Source organism: Diorhabda sublineata, chromosome 7 (assembly GCF_026230105.1).
Source record: "Diorhabda sublineata isolate icDioSubl1.1 chromosome 7, icDioSubl1.1, whole genome shotgun sequence".
NCBI lineage: Eukaryota > Metazoa > Arthropoda > Insecta > Coleoptera > Chrysomelidae > Diorhabda > Diorhabda sublineata.
In genome coordinates this window covers 34,316,233-34,340,265 of record NC_079480.1, presented here as the reverse complement: position 1 = coordinate 34,340,265, position 24,033 = coordinate 34,316,233, and the positions used below count along the sequence as shown (strand labels likewise).

Genomic DNA, 24,033 nt, shown 5'->3' with positions numbered 1-24,033 from the left:
ATAATAACCATGATTTCTACATTGCGTGTCCTTTAAGAGATATCGCGAAAATACCCCTAATGGGGGTACATTCCTTTCCATTTTAACACAACTCCGGCGAAAGGAAAAATTCTTGAGGTTTTAGGTTAAATAAAAAATCAAGCACAGTATAAAATATTTATTGGACCAAAAGATTTGATAAAAAACACTCAAAACTTAATAATTATAATATTAAATATAATGTGCGACAATAGGCATATAGAAATATTTGTTTAATTTTGGTAAAAAATATATTGAAACATTTTTATACAAAAATTATTATAAACACGCTATAATTCTAATCCCGATGTATTTAATTTTGTATATAAACAATGTATTCTTTATAAAAGTGTAATTTTTGTTTCATGAGATCCAATTGAAACATCTAGACATGTGCGCATGCTTAGAATCAAAATATTTTTTACCAAAATTCATACGTTCTCTTATATATTAAGTTCAAGGTACAAAGTTAATTTCTATATGACTATATTCATATCACAAATCAATTTTGCACGGTTACAAAACAACGTGCAAAGTCTTAGTTTCGCAATTTCTATACAATACGTAACAATTTTGAAGTTTGTTAGGCTGGGGTCACACTAGCGGTTAACGTCAATGCTCATTATTGACGATAAAAACTAGTGATTCGTTGCCAAGCATCACTACGCGTTCCACGATTAAATTATCGCGTTAAGTCGTGGCTACACCTACGGTTAATTTCTCGTTAGTGTGGTCCCAGCATTACTGATAAAATTTATTGAAATGTCCTACTAAAAATCGACATTCGAATTAAACCAAGTTGGAAAAATCATATCCCGCTCCTATATGAACAGTTGGTATGGGAAAAAAAGTCCCTACGTCGACAATATTCATTTTCTTTCTCGTTCGATATACTTTATCTATACAGCACATGCTGGAGAATGCGCGGAACCGAGCTGAAACCTCGTAAAATAAAGAGATAGTTATCATTCTGTCTTCCTTAGTCGGAACAGCTTTCAATTATAGAAACTGTGCATATTACATATATGGGAGGAATGATGAATCACAGAACTTCATTTTTCAGTAAGATAGCGTGTGCTATTTCACGTGGCATAACGATGTAATCGATTGGTTCGACGTCATTATACCCGATCACTATATTAATCGCAAAGGTCCTAATGACAGAGCTTGGTTTATATGGTTTCCACGATCACCAGATTAGACGCCGTGTGATTTCGTAGACGCAATGGCTACGAATTCATCCATTATAATAGCAACTGGGATGACATAATGCAGCTCGAAAAGTTCACCTTCTGTTGTACTGTTGAATTGTTTACTAAATCTCCAATTATCCACGTTGGTTTTCGTCATATTTACTGTCTGCCTAAACAAGAATAATTTCATTTTAAATGAACTCTTAGGCTTTCTATTGGTTACCCATGATAAGAAATGACGTCAACGTATCAAAGTTCAGTCCTTTAAAGGAAGAACTGGAATTAGTTGTTACAAATCCTGAATATGTAGTCGTTTGCAGGCAAGATTAGCGGTAGTCCATAGTTTCTTCTAATCACTTAAAGAATTGAATCAAATTTCGGATACTAGTTGCACTGGAAGTGAAACGTGGGTTTCAACAAAGGCAGAAGGAACAAAATTGGCCAAAGAAAAAATTGGTTGGCTGTAGTGTTAGAGCATTGTGGTGCAAAATGGTAACCTGTAGAAGCAGAAGACTTATGAGAAAATAGAAATGAATCGTGGGCCTTAAAGGTTTGATTTACTATTTGTGGAACCATTAAACTGAAGCCTTCCAAATTTCCAAGCCCATATCCACTTAAACGTATGAATTACCAAGACATGTCTCAACAGCCCTTAACTCGAGACCCACCAGAGGTGACAGGTTTTACAAGAGAGAAGAAAGATGCGAGATGTCAAATGACTTGTTGACGTGTTGAGGTTCTAGTTGCTATTTTGAAAAATTGGCATTAGCATATTATTGGACTGACTTTACCATTTTTGAAAAATCGATGATGACCAGTTTGGTTCATTTAACTTCTGAGTAATCTTCAGAATTCAGAATATATCTTCGTTTTGACCAAATATGTCATTTTTGACGTTTCACACTTTAGATAATATCAAAATTTGTTTCTCGGGACTCTTCTACGTTATATTTCATCTACGTACATGATAAACGATTTTACAAATAATTTTCACACTCATTTTGATTATGTTGTAACATTATAAGAGCATCTAACGAGTTATTTCAACTATTTAGGGTAGTTTTGAGGTTGTCACGGACTGGGAAATAATAAAGGACGAGACAAGATGAAGTAATTCCTTCAGGAAATATTGATCAATAGTGATTCAAATATTCGACTTGATAATAGTGTTATTTTGTCCATTGTAAATCGTATTAACTAATTTGGAAATTTATTTCCACGATTCGTTCAGCCCCCGAGATTGTTATAGTGAACTAAATCTATTTTAAAAACACCGAGATCTACCATTTCATATATATATATATATATATATATATATATATATATATATATATATATATATATATATATATATATATATAATATTCACAAAAGTACAAGATTTGTAAAAAAATATTTAAGTCATTTGTTTCACAATTGTCGAAAATACTTTCCAATTTCTTTTCTTTTTTTTTAATTTGATAATTATTTTTTTTTTGGAATTTTCGACGATTCTATATAAAAACGGTTTCTAATAGCTTCGATAAGAATTTTTTCTTCAGATACGTTTTCTCACGGACGAATAGAAAAAACCAAAAAAAAAATAGGAATCTTTATAACCGATTGCTCAATAAGTTTCGTTGTTCAATAAGAGATGACGCTATGAGATTTGTCCGAGAATAGCACGTACTCAAATTTATAGAAATATTTCGAAAATCCATTTTTATTTCAATCCATACGGAAGTTTTAGAATCATAATAAAACACGTTAATTTAGCGTTTTCGAGATGGATTAACTTCCGGTTCGATTTTACTGAATTTGATTTATAAATTAAACGAAGGTTTTTATTTTGAGGAGTTTATTTTAACGAGAGAAGGGTTTGGTTCAAAAGGAAAACCACGTACAGTAAAAAAAGGCAAAAATAATTGTTGTTCGCGTTTTTTTTTCAACTTTTACTTAATTTCGAATTGGGAACTGACTCTTGATGTTGTTAAGCAGACTGAGGAAGGGATCCATTTTCTGGTTTGGTTGGTTAGGTTAGGTATACTTTAGCTTAGATTAGATTAGGTATACTTTTCCGTGATAATTTGACTTGATTTGTCTTTTTTCTATGAAAATCACTTTTTACATGTTATTTTAAATTGATTTTCATAGAAAAAAGACCTAAAATAAAGACAAATTATCACAAAAAAACATATAAAAAGGTCTAAGAAGTAAAAAAGCTGAAGAAAAGTTAGGTATACTTTAGCTTAGGTTAGATTTACCTTATCTTCGATTAGACTAGGTTAACTTTAGTTTCTATTAGGTCAGGTTAGGTTTAGCTCCTCTTAGGTTAGGTTTACTTTAGCTTCGATCAGGTTAGGTTAACCTTAACTTACTTTAGGTTTGCTTTAGCTTTAATTTGGTTAGTTTAACTTTGGGTTACGTTGAGTGAGGGTTCGTCTAGCTTAGATTATCTTAATAGGCTGATTAGCCGGAAATTGCTGATATTTATATGGAGTGATTTATGAAGCCAATTCGAAAAACCGAACAGAAAATCATTCCAATTACTGGCAAAATTGGAAGTACTAATTTGCAACATATGGGATTTTGATAAATGGATTGTATGACATCTAAAACGTTAAATTAACGAGTTTATATGATGTAAAATCATGCTATTTACCAAAGAGTATTTTTTGGTAAGAGAAATGGCCTTGAATTTTTAATCGAATGACGAAAACTTATTGAACAAACAGGTATTATTTTTAACTTTTATTAATAAATTAAATTAGCAATGAAAATTACTAAAAAAAATATTAGAATCAACTCGAAATATCCAGTGGATATAATTTTTTTAAAAAAAAGTTATTGCTTAAATTTATAGTCACGAATCAGAATTTGTGACCAAATTTTTTTTAAACATCCATTCCGATAAAAATCAACTTTTATTATTACCTGTAATACAACCAGGATTTGATAAAAAGAAAATTATTTACAATAGAGATTTAAACAACCTACAAGTACGTTTAATCGTTAAATTTAATCGACTTTAAAAGACAAAATAACAAGTTTCAATAATGAGTTTTTTTTGTTAGTTATATTATAATCAACGTATGTTGATCAAATCAGAATTATGTATTCAATTATCAATTATAAAAATAATTTCGATAAACGGTGATCTATTAATTTGAGATAGTTTTATCGTTTACTACCATAGAAATTATAATATGAACTCCATTTTCGTATAAAACAAATATTTCCAACCAAATTTGAAATCAACTAAATTAATTTTATTTTTAACCATTGGTATAACTGATGAATCCGTTACAATTTTTTTGAATGTCATATCTGGTTGGATACTGTTGGTGATAAAGGCCAAAAATTCAACCAAGCAGTAATTCCGTCAAATTCAAATATTGCCTATTTGAATGGCTAAGAAAACAGCTGATCTACTTCAAAATGGCGACCGAGAAGTAAAGAAGTCTTCTCAAGTTTAAATTTAATTTAGGTCTGTTTTATCTACGTATGTTACGATTGGTACAACAATAAATTCCATTTCAATTTCTTTTGTGCTCAAGTACTATTAAGGTAAAGGCCAAAAATCTAAACCAAGAAGAAGTAATTCTGTCAAACAGTTATGAACAAATGGAGGAAAGTGGATAGTTTTTTCGAGTTTAAATTTGATTTCAGTTGGTTTTATCTACGTATTGGTACAAATCAATAAATTTCATTTCAATTTCTTTTGTACTTGAGTATTATTAAGGTAGAGGCCAAAAAACTAAACCATGAAGAAGTGATTCTATCAAACAGTTATGAACAAATATGGAGGAAAGTGGATATTTTTTTCAAATTTAAATTTTATTTCGGTTTGTTTTATATACGTAGTAACAGTTGGTACAACTGATCAATCCAATAATTTCATTGTTGGTGAAGTACTTCAAAAGTAGGTGCCGAACAACTAAACTAATAAATAGTAATTATGTCAATTTCATTTCGATTTCTTTTGCGCTCAAGTACCGTTAAGAAAGAGGCCAAAAAGGTAAAAAAAGAAGTAGTACTTCTGTCAAAAACAATCTATTGCGAGCTAGTAGTGAACAAACATGGAGGAAAGTATGTAATTTTTTTGTATTTGTTTTCGGTCTGTCTTTTCTATATAAGTGAATAGTGAAAATGATTTATGAAAGTTCTTGAAAGTGCTAGGTAAGTATTAGATATAGTTAATAGAATTAATACTAGAAATAAGATAAAAAAAGTAAAACGCAAAAAAAAACTAAATTTTCGAATTTTCAAATATATATGAGGAAAAAAAACATTTAAAATTCAAAAGATGAACAAACTCATAAAATATTGAACTTGTTAAACACCTTGGAAGGATCATGAAATAATAGATGTTAAAAAATAAGATTTTTCTTCAATTTTTCACTCCTTAGATAATTTTTTTTTGATAAATCGTTATAATTTGAAGTTTCTTTTGATAGAAAACAAGTTTCAGAAAACAGGTAAAAATTGACACTTTTTTTGAAACTAATTTTCTATTAAAAGGAACCTAAAATTAAGACAATTCATCAAGAAAAAATAAAATATTATTCATACTCTCAAGTTAACATTTTTACCCTTAGATGTCCCTTTAATTTATAAAATGGCAATTAAAGTATCAACCTTTTACTTAAGGAAAAATTTACGACGTTGCCAAGTTTCAAAAAAAATTCTGATTTGATGAACAAATTCATATTATTTAAATACATATATTATTAGTATAATTAATCGATTGAGATCGTTAATATGAACCCTTATTGAATCTTGTTATTATGAAAAAGTCGATTTTTTTTAAAAATTTTATATTTACATTATCAGTCATTACAAAATTTTCTAAAACTTTTTACAAAACTATATTATATAAACTTTGAAAAAATTTCGTGAAAAAAATTTGAAGAATGTTAATATCTTCTATACAACGTTCCAATTTTATACAGGATATCCCATAAAAATATTCCAATCAAACATTTTTTTCTGTACTATTTCCTATTCTCTATCTTACAAACTACCAAAGTTAGAGTTACACATTTGAGTCATTTACGTCAGTACTATCAAAATCCATCTCTATTAAACGCTCAAAACCAGTAGCAGCTCTTGATATAATTTTTTACATTTTCTAAAATGTTTCCAAATAAAGAACTTCCAAATTTTCAAAAATATCAAGAGCAATCCAGGCATTGATGGCCTATTATCCTAATTCCTTTCTCCTTACAAGGTTTTTTGGATTTTACTTTTCTTGTCCCATAAGTCTTTTGAAATTTCCAAGCCCCAACGGTCTTTAAGAAATCAGTCGCCATGGGGTGTTTCACTTGAATGTAGTAAAAGAATAAAACCTGAACTGAACCTAAGAAAACATCGACGTAGAGAAATAATCCGTTACGGAAAATACTACCAAGTATTTTCGTAAACTATCCAGAGCATTAAACACTCCAGATTAAGGTTATAGAAAAAAAATGACTCTACTAGTAGACAAAAACTCGTAAATGCATTTTACTTCATTTAACAATGATGAGGCTTACTTCCACATCAACAGGCAAAATTGTTTCTACTGTAGTATCGTAAATCGATAACGCAAACATCAAAGAATCTTACATAACCAAGAAAGTTACTTTAAACCAGTATGTTGATATTGAGTTGCAGAATTTTGCAAACTTCAATACTCGGACCTGGTTTTAATAAAATGGAGCAACTGCTCCTACCTCTAATACTATTTTCTGTCAATATTTTCTTAACAAAGTGATATCTCGAAGAAAATACATCCTCTAGCCACCATGAAGTCCGGATACGAATCCAATGGACTGTGTCTTATGGGGTTACTTTGAGACTAAAGTCTGTAATCAAATATTCTGAAACATTAGGTAAAACAAAAAGTATTTTTCAAGCAGAAACATATTATTTATGTTATCCGATACCCAAGCAACCATTAGAGCTCATAACTCCAAAGTCATAAGAGCTAGTTTGGAAATGTCTGCCTACCAACATGGTAACATTGAACATAATAGTTTTTGGGCATATTCGTTATCCCCTGTATAACGATTTTTTTGGCTCTTGCAAGAAACCAAAAATCGGCGATTATGTTACAAACGATTATATAAGCGACATATGAGATAAATAACAAAGTAACTTTGAGATATTCATCATTATACCAATCCCCACGAGTACAGTGTGATGCACGTTTCAATAACAAAAGTCAACATCTTCAGGGATTTTCTGTGTAATTATTGGTGATATGACAGAAATGACATAAAGAATGGAAAATTATTGGCCGAAATATGATTTTTATCATTATACTTGACATCCTTCAAATTTATTTTCACAATTAATGATTTATCTTTTTTTTATTTTTTCAAAAAATGTTAAATCAAATTCGTTTTATAAGAGATCTAGATATTTGTACCCGTTCAACCTACTTTTCTGATGTTTTTCCGCCTTCCTCTCCTTAAAAAAATTTTTTATTTGAACGTTAATTCTTAATACTAAAACTGTTTCGACGTCTCACTGTATATCTATTCCACCCTATTCGACACGTAAACTTTCGATAAGTTACCCTATAGAAAAACCCGTGGGTCTGTTAGTAGTTTTAGTACGGTTAAATTTATCCAATAAACTATGAAGTTGTATCGGGTCGTGAACAAGATGGAACATTGTCGACCTCTAAAGAGTATTCGGCTGAATCACAGGGCGATTTAGATCGCCCTTGAAGTTGATCTCACCAACAAAACACTGATAATTCGCCGGTATGATCGGTTGTATGACGCCATGCTGTCACAGACCTCGTCTTCATCTATAAAATAAAACATATTTATTACAAAATTATTTTTAATTATTACAATTAAAAAATTTGTGGGGATCTTCCGGTAAGCAAACGTCAAAAAGGGGGGTGCTATTTCAATCATACATATAGGGTAAAATATATTTTTAGAAAGAGGACCATCCCAGGATAGCATGGAGAGTCTTAGCCCCGATAAGATTGGTTTTGGTTTACCTCCTTGGTTATCAAAAGGAAACTTACCTGTTGCATTTTTTCGAAATCGAGGTAGGGCCTTTGGATATGTGCATGTTTCATATGTTTGGTTCTTTTTCTTGGGGAATCTTCGTAGTGTAGTAGCTTAGCGGGTGGGCTCGTCGAACGACCCTTACTTAGAACGATTGATCTTCGTTCGGGTTTAACAGCTTCCAGCGGAGGGGATGTTCGAAATTGTACAGGGGTGGTCCAAGTGTTCAAGAATTGGTGAACCTGGGAAATATCAACCGACAATTCTAATAAATTATAACCGGAAACGGACAATTATTGATTGTTGATATACAAGGCGTCCAAAAATAGCAGCGGGATTTTGGTTTTGTGTTGAAAATATGTTAAATTCCATAATTATCTGATCGCAAATGAGTCTCAAAGTATATGGATTACGTTTCTGTATTTTTCGATTGATAATCATAATGAAAACCGGTTTTGCCAATAATAGAATGAGTTGACATCTGACTGAATTTATAAATTTAATGAAAAGTTTTGTTGTGGGGGGATCTGGATTAACATTGGAGAGAAAAGTAAAAATGAGGTCAAAAATAATTGTTACTCGCGTTTTTATTTATTCAAGTTTTATTTACATTCGATTTAGGAAATGTCTATGGATGTTATCCATTTTTAGGTTCGGTTAGGTATATTTCAGCTTATGTTAGCTGTAATTAAGTTTACTATAACTTCGATTAAGTTTATTTTGGCATCGATTATATTACGTTAGGTTAGATTTGATTTGGTTTCAATTAGGTTAGGTTTACTTTACTTTGACTTCGATTAGTTTACGTTAGGTTAGGTTTACGTTGGCTTCGATTAGGTTAAGTTTACATTGGCTTCGATAAAGTTATGTTGTTTGATTTTGGCTTCGATTAGTTTACATTAGGTTAGGTTTACGTTGGATCCGATCGAGTTAGGTTGACTCTGGCTTTGATTAGGTTAGGTTTACTTTGACTTAGATTAGGTTACGTTAGGTTATATTAACTTTAGCTTCAATTAAGTTAGGTTTACAATACTTTGACTTCGCTTAAAATACGTTGGGCTAGGTTTACTTTGGCATCGATTAAGATAGGGTTGCTTTATCTTTGATTAGATTACTATAGGTTTACTTTTGTTTCAATAAGTTTAGGTTTACTCTAGTTTCAATTGGGTTCGAATTACTTTAGCACAGGTTCAGTTATCTTAATCAATTAATTAGTCAGAAATAAGATCTTCTTATAATACATAAATCTAGTTCAAAAAACCAAACCGGAAAACAACCAATCCAATTATTGATAAAACTGTCATCTAAAACTTCGATAAATGGATTCTGCGACATGGAAAACGTTAAACTAAAGGGTTTTTATTATGATTCTTATCCAGGCAGATATAGAATCTTATTCACAATTAATATTAGGTTTCTGATTATTTTCAATAATTACAGAAAGTTTATGAGTATTTCAAACCATTAAGTAACAGGAGATATTTTGTTATGCCAAAAGCCATAAGTTTGGCTGTAATGTGTAGCAGAAGACTAGATGTACAAATTTTAATCCCTTTGATTATTTTTTGTTGTATAATAACAGGAAAAAGAGGTGAAGGAAACAAAACAAAAAATTAGGTCAAAATATTACGTTGAACTAAAACCTCGATGCTTTTTTTGGACATACCGTAAAAAATGACGCATATTTAGAGTTCGAATAATGAAAGTACAGGTTATATATATCTGAAATAGAATGTTTTTGTGATTCCTATCGAATTTTAGGCTCACCTCATCGTCAGATGAACCCGAATGTTCAATAGGGTGGGCGCCGTCTTCGGAGCAGCTACAACGTTTGAGTTGATATGGCGAACATGGAGATGGTGATAAATTACTATAATGAGACATATTTTCTTCATTTTCAGGTGTATACCTGAAAAATATTGGAAAATACATTTCTAGGAAAGTGTTTTTACTATTTCAAATTAATACATCGTCGATTGTCTGCAGAGGGAGCTTTATATATTCCAAATCGATGAAAGGAGTGACTTTTTTAAAACCAAAAAACATCCAAATACTTGTCAGCAAATCAGCATTATAATGATCAATTATCGTTTCGAATTTTATGAAAGCGAGCTTTTGATAAGCATTAAGCAATCGTAGTACCCGCGAACTTTTATTCAACAATCTTTAAGTACAACGACTCGGATTTTATTAATTTTTTCTAAGTACAAATATTTCTATAGAACGAGGGCCTTTTAGTATAATATTTACGTAACTTTTACTACCGTTTTTTTACAGGAATAATTTTACAGTTTAATTAAGCTACAACCACTGTATAATCGTAAGATCTAATCTTATGGTTTTGTTTTTAAATACCTTCGATTTTGCGTGTCTCCTATTTGTGACCATTTTCTTTTTTCCGCCAAACACACGGAAGACGACCTCAAGGGTCTAGGAGGCGCCATTGATCGCCGCATTTTGCTATTGCTATTGATAACTTCCAATTCTTCTTCTGAACTATGAGCGTCGTGTTGATCGGGAGCGGGACTTTCCATCGAACATCCGGTATCTGTTGGTGATACGTTACATACTCGATCGGAGCAAGTACCTGTAATGATATTTTCTTCAGAAACAGAAAGCACCATACTACAAGAATTTGTAGCATTTGGCAATTGTATAATTGAAAGAACTAACCGCAAAGATGGCAGTATATTGAATAGTCTTAAACGACATTGGAAAGCATAGGCGAATAGCCAGAAACGAACTTGGAGTGTGAGGAACAATTCTCGCATTACATTCTACGCCATGCAGGCATCAATCTGTGTTGTACTACCTCGAATGGTACAGCAGCATTTGTTTGCTAAAAGTGACTAAAAAAATCAGAGATACCAATCGCAGATGACGAATCATTCTCCACCACGAGCTATCACATATCAATTCGAACTAAAACGTTTTTGAACAGTTCAAACTTCGAATTGATAGTTCATCCGACGTTTGGCACCTAATGATTTCTTCTTATCCTCGCAGATCAATGATAAATTGCGAGGTCAAAGTTTATCTACACCTGAAGAAGCGATTGACGCATTCAAATCACATATTTTGGAGCCTATGTACCTCAATCGGAATGGAAAAAGAGATTCGAAAATTGGTTCATACTCATGCAAAAGTTTTATCGGTGCCCCATTACCAAACACAACTATCATCCATTAATCGATCCGCGAAGTTAGTTAATACGAATTAGAAAGTGTGTAAAAAATTATTACAAATTACCGTTCACTGGGGCGTTAAATGCGAATATAAATAAATAAAATGGAAACTATGATAAATATTACTTAGCTTAAGCAATTATTATCAAGTAGGTGAAATTACAAATGCGAGAGAAAAATTTCTTAATAATACTGAACGTACACGAGCGAAAATATGACGCATCTTTAGTCACTGCCTGATTAATTTCATCGTCGCTGTTAATTATTTTACCCCTTTAACTCTGTCTTCAGCTTTGCGAACAAAAAATAGTCACAAAAGGCCAGATCAGGCCTATACGGTGGATGATCTGACCCCACATTAATGTACAGCAGTCTTGGAAAACGAAACAGTGCGAACTGGAGCATTGTCTTGGAGCAAGCGCACACCTCAGTTGATTTAGCCGCGACTTTTTTCCATAATTTTTTGACGTAACTGTCTTAGTAAGCCAGAATAATAGCCAGCGTTCATGGTTATATTTGATTCCTTAAATTCTTTTGTTTTGCTTTTAGTGACTGGTTGCGTCCATCTTCTTCCACTAATTTACGCAATGTTTTCTGGAATAATCACCGTCACAGAATCTACCGCTCGTGGATCATTTTCTAAAGAAATTTCTCAACGACTTGCTCATTTAATTAGCACTTAACTTTCCGCTTATTGTTTTTTCTCTCTGTCATATTGATTCGCTAACTTTAGTGACATCTTAATCTTATTACTTAAGTAATTTCTATCAGAGTCGAAGCGATTTCCATTTTCCTCAAAGAAGGTAATCAAGTCATATTTCTGTACAGTCGTCTTTCTGAACTTTATCTAGAGCATTTGATATTTGTTTTAAGTTTACTAACTAGTTCTGCGCATTCATTTCTAAGTTTAGATCAATAGATCTTTGATTAAATCAAAATTATTGAAAATTCAAAAAATTTGTAGGTAGTTTAAACATTTCAGTAAGGTCGCAGTATTGCGTGATGCCTTATGTATAAAATAGACACTGAATATATGATACAAATTAGAAATGGCAGTTATTCTAAAATAAGCGTTATTATTAAACTTCGATCGTGTTTTGTGCCAGGATGTAAAAATACCACGACTAATATACCTGATAGTTTTTTTTATATATAGAAAAATTTTTTTATTCATACGTAACTAATAAAAAACTGTATTATAACAGAACGCGCTACGTTGCCTGCAACGATAACCTCGTGATCATCAAGCAGACAACTGCTCAATTTTTATTAAACCTATGACGTAACAACTGAAAACCAATGAGAATTGTTTTCTTATGAAGTTGAAATTTTTGCGATTTTCAATTAAATATTTAGATATTATTTTTTCACTTTTAATTGAATATTAATGGGCACCAATTTGGTAAAAAATAATTTGTAATCATCAATTTTCTTACTTGACTGATTTTAACATGTTTTAGGCGCATTTATTTGCAAACAATTTTTAACAAAAACACTTTTTTTTTTTCATAAAAAACATTCAAAAGCCCCCTATCGACTTGGGGTCGTGGGGGTGTTAGAGGGAGGTAATTACAATATATGGAAGGTGGAATTAGCCGTCGGTCATTGTTTTTAAGTTAGGTTAGGTTTTACTCATACAACACCTTTCCTTGTTGTATTAACATGGTTACGTCAATTAACAATTACAATTGTTCATAATTCCACTGAATTAATTTCATATATTTTTCACATATTATTTTCACTATTTAGCTGTATTTTTTGTTTATATAATTTCGAATAAACTTTATAATTTGTTAACACACTTAATTCCGGAAACGTCAAATTTTTATTCTTTAACCCTCTCTATTCTTTTAACAAGGGATGACCGACGGCTGGAATATTTTTTTTTGTTTTCAGAACACTTTTCTTTATTACTCCCCACAACCTCAAGTCGATAGGGGGTGGGGGATGATTTTTAGATAATTAACTTTATTTCAATATAAAAATGATATCTTTACAAACACCCTATATAATTTAGTAAAAGTGCATATCGTATAAACTAGGATTATAAAAGAAATTCAATTGTACATGGTGTAAAAATAAAAAGTTTCTCGTCGCCTATCAATAAATTACGGAATTACCGACAATTATCACACCCTGTATATAAAAATTTCAGAATTACCATCTAGACTATAGAAAAACATTCCCGGAAATTATGGCTCACTTCTAAGGTTGAAATTAGATTAGAGATAAATATTTACGCTGAGTAATAAATTATAATAATAAAGAGCTAAGCTTACCCAGCTCTGGTTCATCAATTTCTTCATCGGATTCCGTACCTGAATCGTGGTCTTCATCGACCTATAATTAAAAAGAACTAAATAGAAAACAAAACTGACATTGATTGTTCATTGAGTAACCACCGGCAAATTTGAAATTGACAAATTTTATTATTGGATAATTATTTAGAATTCGACTCGTATATAACATAATTATATAAGATATACACACGTTACGATGATATTATAATAAATTTGTTAAATTTAACGCAAATACTAAAGCTACAACCGAAAAATTAAATTTCCTTTGTTCTCGAAGCAACACAGCAGCCATTTTTTACTTACGATGACCTTCAACGAGGTTAAAAAAAATACTATGTAATATATGTAAATAGAATATACAAACCTTTCCAACGTAATTATCTTCACTAATAGAATGAGTTCTTAGTTTATGCGTAAGAAATTTTAGCATATTTTCTTTTCGAGTTCGAGATCCCGTATATTCCGCCACTTTGAATTATGTTTTATAAACGAGTTTCACTGAAATTTATTACAAATTCACTTGTTCATGGTATAAACTTGATTAATTTTGAGAAAATATTTTTTTTTACCAACCGGTTGGTACACGAATTTGACGATGTATCTATTCCCACACCGGCTGTTCTACTACTCTTACTCGGAACTCACTACACGATGTCAGCTGAACTACACTATGGAACATCCAATTAATACTACTAGGGTGAAGTCGTTTAATTTAAAAACGAAAAATAATTCACTTCGTTATTACACACTAACAAAAATGTTTATTTTATATATTTATTCATCTGTTTAAATAAGATTTACCACAAAATACGCTGTTTATATATCAACAGTGTTAATTATTGTACATTATCGAAAGATCTTCACCCCTTGTAATCTAACGATGGACTCGTCCGCATCCCATTGATGACAAAGGAGGTAAGTCCCATGCCGTCTGTGATTGGCCCCTATACGTCTGTTATGTATTCATTCTCGCCCACCTAGGGAATCGCTATCTCACTTCAAACAGTTGCATAACTACTAGCCGTATCGCGTAGCACTTACGTATGCACGTACGTGAAAACAAATTATTGTTTTTGTACAGGGTGCTTGTCGAAAAGGTCAAGTCAAAGGTAAATCATAATCGCATTTGAGCGTTTGTGGTTATTATCTCGTTTTATTTATAAACTAGATGAATTTAAATATACAAAAACAGCTGGTAGTGAATTAATACTTTTCGATGATAAAGTTCAAGATAATTGAATTTTATATATACGAGGTTTTTTTAATGTTATGTCATCAGCGTATATTAGATTTAAATATGCAAATATAGTGTGATTAAGCGGGTGTAACCCTGAACTTCAAAAGTGTCTATACATTACAATTTCAAATTTACTTCAGTTTTATATTTATTTGACTTAATCCAAACAAAAAAATTTCAACCGATAATTTTTTTGTTTATATTTTCCACACAGTCTCAAATTGAACAAATTATTTCCTTTTCTACTTTGTACTAGTTATTTCACTATACACAGTTATACAGGGTGCTAGACAAATTATTTTCTACTGTTGAAAAAAAATTTAAACTCAATTATTATTTGATTTGTTATCTATACAGGGTGTCCCACGACGAGTTAAAACTATCTGCATATGGCAAAATATTTATAGTAAAAGCATGAAAATTTCTTTCTTTTGGGTTTTCGGATACGATTTTTTTAATTAAAATCTTTTCAAAGCTGACAGACTGTAACTTTGTTATTTTAAATGGAACGCCCTGTATATTAATACATTTTTGAAATCTACGTATAATTTTGGTATACTTTTGTCTGGAAACTATTTTCGAAAAATGCATATTTTTTGAGTTATTAATTTCTTTTTACAAAGATACCCTTAAAGATATGAAAATGGTTTCTGTTCGGTTGCTTTTAGCAAGGTAATTGTATTTGGATCTATGTTGAAAAATAATTCAATTTATGCATGGTGTGTATAAAAAGTGTTGAAAGTTTAACTTCATAAATATCAAATTTCTTTATTTTTTTCTCAACCCGTTTTTTTTTATTTTAAAGCATTCAGTGGTAAAAAATAAGGCAAATTCATGTATACTTTCCTATACCTAAGCCTTACCGTTATCCTATTTTATACAAATCCTGTATAGAATGAAAAATTTTTCAACATAGATTCAAATACGTCTGACCTTGCTAAAAGCAACCGAACAGAAACCATTTTCATATCTTTAAGGGTATCTTTGTAACAAAATAATTTATAAGGGTCTGCAACGGTTAAATTTTTTTCATAAAAATCAATAATTCAAAAAGTATGCTTTTTTCGGAAAAAGTTTTTAGATAGAAGTATACTAAAATTTTACGTAGATTTCAAAAATGTATTAATATACAGGATTCTGTTTAAAATAACAAAGCTACAGTCTATTTCTAGTAGAACCGGAAGTTGGCCATCTTTGAAGATTAGTTGAACAGATCGTATCTAAAAACCCAAAACTAGGAATTTCTATGATTTTACTATAAGAATTTTGCCATATACCTACCGATAGTTTTAACTCGTCGTGGGACACCCTGTATATTATAGTCTATTTATTTATGTACGAGGGTGGAGTAAAAACTAATTTCTAATGCGAAACTCTATGATCATGTAAGGGAAGGACCTAGGAAGGAAAATAAACCTCCAAAGCTAGGAAAACTACCAAAACAACAAAAACGAAAAATCAAGAAAATGGGGGCTTCATTATTTAGCGATAATGACAGAGCATACGATAACATAACTTTGTATAGTGACACGTTACCTGAAACTTTTACATCAGATGAAGAAAGGCAAATGGAAGGTAAGGAGGAAAAAATTAACAACAAGGAAGAAGATGAAGCTCAATAAGGAATCCTAGAACAAAAGGCACAGTCGGATAACAAAAAAAGTAAGGAAGATTTTACAAAACAACAGGACGACAATGAGAAGGAAATAGGACAGAAAAGGTAGAAAAAAAACATAATATAAGTTCTACAAAGATGTTAGAAACGCCCTATAAGGAACAAATGAAGAAAAAAAATAGAAAAAAGGTCATCAACAGCACAACCTTGGTGGTTAAGATTAAGATTAAGATATGTTTTCTACGAGAAAAAAAAAATAGAAAAGCCAAAAAGAGAAAATTTAGTGTAGACCAAACAATCACTGAAGAATAAAGACTCTTGGTACTGTTAACTTCGCGATGAAGATTAACAAAAAGATATGAAGTTGTGCACAGTTTGTTCACATAAAATGCGTCTTACCAAAAATGATAAAATTGAGTTTGTTTTTCCAGACTGTTCATAATAAGATCCGGTTACAGTTTAAAAAAAATTTCCACTTTCCTTTAAAGGAACCAAAAAATGTTTAGGTTCGTTTTGAAAATGTTATTTTTAGAGTTATATAATTTTTGTTTTATTTGCGTTTGAGTTGTTATAAATCATGAAGAACCATTTTTTTGTTACTAAGAATGGAGAATACATATTACCAACCTATGCTGGGAATATGCCTAGTTAGAAGATTTTATAGAGGGATCTTGTTAACGTACACATACACCTACCTTATATACTTAAACGTCGAATCACTGTTTCTTTTTGATCACACCTCGTATAAAAAAAGTAATTGAAACTAAAATAATTCGTATAAAATATTTATTTTACATTATTTGAGATCTGCTTACAAAATATTTACAAAATTCCAAAAAACAATACAAGACCCGATTGTACAGTCTACATAGTAACAAAAATATATACAGTTCTAAAAAAAATATAACAAAATTTTCAATGGTTACTTATATGAAGTAATTTTCACGAAAATACGATGCTTATCAATAATCACATTACAAAAAATTAAAAACTAAACGCCCCAATTAACGTTCGATTGGTCTATCCAATATACGTAATAATATTAAGGCATCTCTCTGTATAACTGAAAATAGTGGGAAGATTTAAATGTTTAGATCCATTAAGTGCGTCTAGAAAACCCCATACCCCATTAACCATGGTTCTTAATGGAGCCTTAACTTGGCTTGGCAATATTGTCTTATTATCGCGAGATCAGACATGCATCGAATTTCGTAAGAAAAATGATTCAACTATTCTTAAAATAATTAAAGTATAGAATATATCAAAATTTTATAAATAGTAATAATAATTTTGTATAATGGACGTTTGATCGTGTAGTAGAGCATGAAAAAATAACAGCCCCTGTGACGCTGGGGCTGTGATTTACAGTCTTGTGCACATAGTCCAAAGTATACAGCTCGCTCATTGGTGTGTTTGGTGATCAAAATGTCACTATAACGGTTATTGTCCGGGCATATTTCGAGGCATTTTGCCTTCTCGTACCCTACGACTTTAGTCTCAAACCTAACCTAACCGACCACTCTAATTACTACACCACTGAGCCACCCAAGAGCTAAATGTTTAAAACATTTATTTCTTAGCGGATTTAGTGGATCAGATCTGGTGTGCTTCCAGTTATTATTGGAGTCCAAGAGAGCCCATCTTTCATTATAAAAAAATTCAAAGAAAAATACTTATGGATTCCTCGAAGGTTATCTAACAACAGTGTTTTGGTTTCTTTGTAAATAACTCTACCTTTGGAGCGTTTCCTAACAATGATACAGTGTTCATCTACGGCCAGTTGCACCACTGGTAGTTTCGACTAGTTTTAAAAAACTGTAGCAAGGAAAAAATCGGCTATTAAAATTTAAAATGAAGATGAGAGATGTTTAATTATCTGTTGACATGATAAACAACGACTAGGATAACACTGCACCGCCAGACTATTTCAATATTTATTTTAAAATGTGACTTTCCACCTTTTATCACAATTCAAGCTTGGTTTGTGCCGTCAAAATTAAAACTAATATGTATAAATTTTAGCATTAAACCAAACTCATAACCTCAAGAAATCAAGGAATTAAACTAAGAAGTTGGCAGTGATAAGAACCCTTATGTGGTATCAGCTAGAGAACAATGGAAAAAGCACTGGAAAAGAAGGTAAACCAATTTTTAGAAAAACCTATAGATAGGCAAAGACTCTTCTGGGAAACAATAACCAGAAAAGATCTGCTGAATGTACCAACCTCAGTAAGAACAATCTACGAATACTAATAGGAGTTCTATGGGGGTACTGTTGCCTCAACAAACACCTGAAGGCGCTGGACTTAGCAGATAATGCAGAGTGGAGGTTTTGTTGCATAGACGACGAATCCTCCAGCCACATTATCTCGAGGAACTCCATAGCACTACACCTGGGAGCGCTTGAACTAGAAGACGAAGATCTCTGGTAATTAAACCCGTCCCAAATTGATGGATCAGCTGGAAACACTGGGTTCCCCAGTATCAGCAGCAAGAAGGGGGATGCAATAGATCATTTGGATCGCAGTGTATACGATATCCCATACGTACATACAATGGAGGTTAAAAGTTGGCGAACATTTATTTATCAAAAACGTATCAGAAACTTCACTAATTATCCAAATTTAAAGGCACTTTTACACTAAGACACAATTTTATTCAAATCAATATTACCTGTCGTAAATTTCCTTATCTAACTGATATTACTCATACCTGTACTATTTTCGATAGAATAAAGTCGTTTAGTGAATAATTAACAATTTTATTTAATCACATCGCTGTTTCTAGCGGTTGACTTCTACTTCGACTTGCGTCAGTGATAGGTTGGTTGAATTGAGGACTGCCACCTGGTGGCGTATAATCGAAATTAGTTTCCAATAAAACTTCACTTTTAGCTCTAGTTTTCGGCATGGGGGGAACGTTCCCCTCAAAATCCGGAGAATATGTCATATTATCGAGTTTTTCCGAATAAGTAGGGGAATATTTTCTCGGCGGAGTAGCCGGTTTCTTTTGAGGAAATTTATTTTTCAATTCTTCTATCAAACCGAAATCGTAGGGTTTGTTAGCTTCCTCGATACCCCGTTTCATATCCAACGTCGAATCAGATTTATTATGTAACGGTAGGGTGTCCGTGTTGTAGTACTGACTTGGAGGATAGGAGGTTACGTCACTGGATTTATCCATAATAGGACTCTCTTCGGTCGAATCATCTTGAACACTTTCAGCTCTCGATTGGTAATTCGAATTCGAAGCAAACGTTGAATTGTCTCGGAATCCTTCGTTTCTAAACGATAAATCGAAAGTTGGTTTCGCGTATTGATTCTCGAAGCGAGCCGGCGATTTGTGGTATTCAATTGTCGGGGAAAACGAAAACGAAGTTGGATTCGGATTATGAGATTCGTATACGTCGTACGATTGATTATCATCTATAGATGAACTATAATTTGATTTTTCAATGCTGTCGATTGATCCGTTCGTTATCATTTTCTTTGTAAGAGTATCCGTCGATCGAGTACTCTGAAAAAAACATGTAAATTTTTTATGTCATTTGTGATATATAAAACTAGGAACGGTAGTCGGCTGTATCTCAGAAACGGATTATATTACAGGGGAAAAAGTTGTAGCAGAAGGTGCCCCGAAAAACACCTAAAAATTATTTTTCAAATTTTTAGGACCACCACTAGAGGGTGGTGATTTGAAAATATAAAATTAAAAAGGCAAACATTTTTGGCACTTTATATACGATAATCAAGTTTTGTGGATTTTTATTTCATCAAATCGACGCGTTTTTCATAAAAAGTTCAGTTCAAAAAATGCTCAGAATTTTATAATCGTATGTAAAGTGCTACTTAATTTGGTAGATTTTCAAAAATTTCACTTTTTTAATTTCATATTTTCCAACACACCCACTAGTATTTGACCTATAACTCTTAAAATAATTTCTACGTGTTTATCGGAATCTCTTTTGTCATAATTGTTTTCCCTGTAGCTATAATATAATCCGTTCCTGAGATATAGCCGACGTCCTTTCTTAATTTCCCACCCGGTATAATAAATTAAATGCAATGAAAATATATCTACGCCACTATAATATTTCTTCGTTTTCTTGAAATTAATAGGCCTCTTCCACAAAGCCTATTCGGCTAACATTATACACAAACTTATACTAATAGAGGCATTCTTAATTCAAAAAAGAAGAAGAAATAAATAAGTTTTACATAGCGGCAGTGTCAATAATAAAAAAATTGGAATGTAATTATTTTTGATAAAAATTTAGTGAATAGAGATATTGTCAAATTAATTTCATGGTTTTTCTAATTTCCATTATTACATAATATTTTATGAAGAATTTAGAAAATACATTTTTTGCTATTTGTGTAGTTAGAGTTAGTTTACAATTTTTTCATTTGTCAAGGTAAAGGCCGAAAAATTGGAGAAAAAGAAGACGAATTTTTCAGTCAAATAGAAAAATGGTGCAAATTAAATATCTACAATATTTTCCCGTTATTTCGAAGAATATTCAAACCGTACGTTTAGTAATCGCAAAATCGTATTGTAAGGGTAGAAACGTGAAAATTTCTGATAGTGAAAAACTAAAAAATCCGCAAATAGAATCAATACTTTTCAAAAGCGATGAAGAACGCGGAGTCCCCGAAAGAGAAAAAGAAGCAGCCATAACTAGTAGATTATCAAAAGAATATGATCAATTAAATTCAAATAAACTTTTGTTGAGATTAACCGATGGATTTAAATTAACCCTCGACGATGACCAGAAACCGAATATACCACCGAATCAACCTTTAGACGAAACTATTAGTAAATTGAAAGATGCCGTTGCCGATCTTCCCTCTGACGATCTACCTCCAAAAGAACCTTCTATTAAAAAATTATCTCTCACCAGACAAGAACCAGGACCAGTTATTTGGGGATTTGTACCGAAAGAATGGGTCACATTCTTTTATCCTAAAACTGGAGTCTGCGGATTTTATACATTCCTATTTACCACTGTAACTTATTTAGTTAGTAAAGAGATTTACGTCCTTGAACACAATTACTACAGTGGACTTTCTGTGGCTGTAATGGTTTGGGCTGCTGTTCACTACATAGGACCACCTCTAGCGAAATGGTTGGACAAGGAAATTGATGATTACGAAAATGCGTGGAAGAAGAGCAGAGAAGATAGAATTCAAGGTCTAAAAGAAGGTATTCATATAATTAAGTATATATTTAATTTTATATTTACTTAGTGATGCAATGAAACCAACCCCACCCCTTCTCCTCGTGACAAAATAGGGAATTGAAAGTAACCCCGTTTTTGAATTGGCCCAATATCTTGTTGTACCAAAGTCCGTATAAACAGCGACGCGAGCGGCGATGTCTACTGTCAAATTTGTATAAAATATGACATCTCTACAACTGTCAAAGCAGACGCACTTGGATTTATGGAAACTCGTACAATCTGGAGGGTTTCCAATCTATGTGAAATCACATTTGTATACAGCATCGAAGCAGCGTGGACTGGAACATTGTCATTAATCAAACGCACGTCTCGTATGATTTTGCAGCGTTCTTTTTCGTACTTTTCGAAATCTTTGCCTTTTTTGTAAGCGCTCTCCTAACCTATGCCCTTCCATGGAACATTTTTTGTATGTCAGTTCATAGTAGAAGATTAAAGAACATTATACTCGACGCTGCTTTTGCACAGCGTTGGAAATTGTTGCATCGAAGAATTTCTCGCGCACAAACTCCTCAACCTCGTCGTCGGTTTTGAATTTTTAACCTCCGACGGCCTCTTTCAGTAGTCCAAACATGTGGTAGTCGCAGGGTAGAAGTTCTAGTATATCTCCTCTCCATAGTTCTGTTATGGTATCCAGGGTAAGACGCGCGACAAGGTACGGCACTTCCCGTTCTTCCCAGAATACAGTACACATCATCTTATCCGCGAATCTCGATTTCTTCGCTTTGACGAGGTGTATACAAGTGTATTCATGGATGATAAATTCCCAATATTTATCTTACGGTCCTCCAAAATGAATTTTACGCGGCGAATGTTGTTTGATGTAATGCTGGTTCGCGTTCGACAATCATGCGGTACATTATCGACTGTTTCGCGGCCATTTGTTCATTTAAATACAGCAGACCTTTTCAGGTATTCATTACCGAATTGATTTCGTAAACGCCGAAGAATTACCATGTTTTTAATGCCTTCCCACACCGAAAAATGTTGCGCGGCGGTCCGCACTTGTCGCTTATTCATAGTCGTAACGCGCGTGTGAAGCATGCGTTCGCAACGAAAACTGTAACATATTGTTAGAATAGGATCCAGCTAACAAATGATCAAGCCGCGACTTTAAAAACGCCATCTACAGCGTTAGTCTTAGTCATAATTGAATCTCTCAACGCGAAACGAAAATGGATCGAAGCAGCACGATGAAATTTCGTGTCACTAACGCGTCCATAAATATTTTTGCGAACGCACTCTATTTCCTTTATGTTATAGAGATAGATATGTGTCATATGTCATAGAGATTGATCATATTAGTATTAGATATTTCTAGTGTTACGTACCACGGTAACTTTAGATAAAATTAATAAATTGAATGATTTTATTCTTTATCTACAGAATTAGCTCACGAAAAGTACCTCCAATACCAAGCAGAAGGACAACTGTTATTAGTTGAAGCTAAAAGGGAAAACGTGGCTTTGCAGTACGAGGACGAATTTCGTAAAAGGCAAATGCATGTTTACGCAGATGTAAAACGTATTTTGAATTATCAAGTAGCCACCGGAGACGTTTTTAGAAAAATCCAACAAAGAAATTTGGTGCAATACGTTGAAGCGGAAGTACGGAAATCAGTTACGCCCGAAATGCAAAATAAACTTATCGACGGTTCGATCGAGATGCTGGTTGGCGAACTATCCAAAACGATAGTTTCTGTGAAGAAAGAAGAAGTTATGGCACCGGTGAAACCCCCAACAGACGGAAAATCTGATGAAGGTGGTAAAGATGATAAAAATAAAAAGTGAAAATTGTACGCCTATTAAAAATTCAGTTAATTCTAAGTATGTAGATTTATATTTTTCGAAAAATTTGAGTTTGGAAATAAAATAATTTTGCTTACTTGTTGATTCGCTTTACGTCTATATCCAGGATCGGCGAAACTGCTCTGCGACAATCCGATGGATCGAAGCGAATGTAAACTTTGCCTGATACTGTTTCTTCTTTCCAATCTTTGGGCTTTCCTAACCTTTGATTTAGTCCACCAACATGCAACGACGATTATTATTAAAATAACTGCTAGAACTAAACTACTTATCACAGATATAGTTATCATATCGTCAGCTAGCGGAAGGATTCTGATCTGAACTTTTGGATCTAAAAAAATTATTAGTATCAGTTGAACAATGACAAAAAACAACAAACAATCAGAGGCACCCACAGGTTAATCCAGGCCGAAAAATTGAAGTCAGGGAATCTGACAGATCACCTGAAGATT

General features: G+C 32.4%; 3 protein-coding genes across 3 annotated transcripts in view; 1 reads left to right on the top strand and 2 right to left on the bottom strand.

Moving 5' to 3' along the window:
* The first annotated feature begins 2,584 nt into the window (after positions 1-2,584).
* LOC130447172 (ATP synthase subunit b, mitochondrial-like) lies at positions 2,585-23,663 on the top strand. Its single transcript, XM_056783864.1, has 3 exons — positions 2,585-5,369; positions 20,952-21,739; positions 23,160-23,663. Exons 2-3 carry the CDS (start codon positions 21,007-21,009, stop codon positions 23,561-23,563), a joined length of 1,137 nt encoding a protein of 378 aa, XP_056639842.1. The 5' UTR covers positions 2,585-5,369; positions 20,952-21,006; the 3' UTR covers positions 23,564-23,663.
* On the bottom strand, positions 5,307-14,573 carry LOC130447173 (uncharacterized). The gene is made up of 6 exons (XM_056783865.1): positions 14,050-14,573; positions 13,665-13,725; positions 10,556-10,787; positions 9,968-10,109; positions 8,218-8,442; positions 5,307-7,989 (listed from the first exon to the last, which is right to left on the bottom strand). Exons 1-6 carry the CDS (start codon positions 14,113-14,115, stop codon positions 7,915-7,917), a joined length of 801 nt encoding a protein of 266 aa, XP_056639843.1. The 5' UTR covers positions 14,116-14,573; the 3' UTR covers positions 5,307-7,914.
* The window catches only part of LOC130447170 (protein bark beetle), a 36,671-nt gene continuing 29,944 nt past the window's right edge, over positions 17,307-24,033 (bottom strand). The window contains exons 12-13 of the mRNA XM_056783862.1: positions 23,659-23,912; positions 17,307-20,053 (exon numbers count right to left, since the gene is read on the bottom strand). Coding sequence (XP_056639840.1) covers positions 19,307-20,053; positions 23,659-23,912 — 1,001 coding nt within the window. The 3' untranslated portion in view covers positions 17,307-19,306. The remainder of the gene's footprint in view (positions 20,054-23,658; positions 23,913-24,033) is intronic.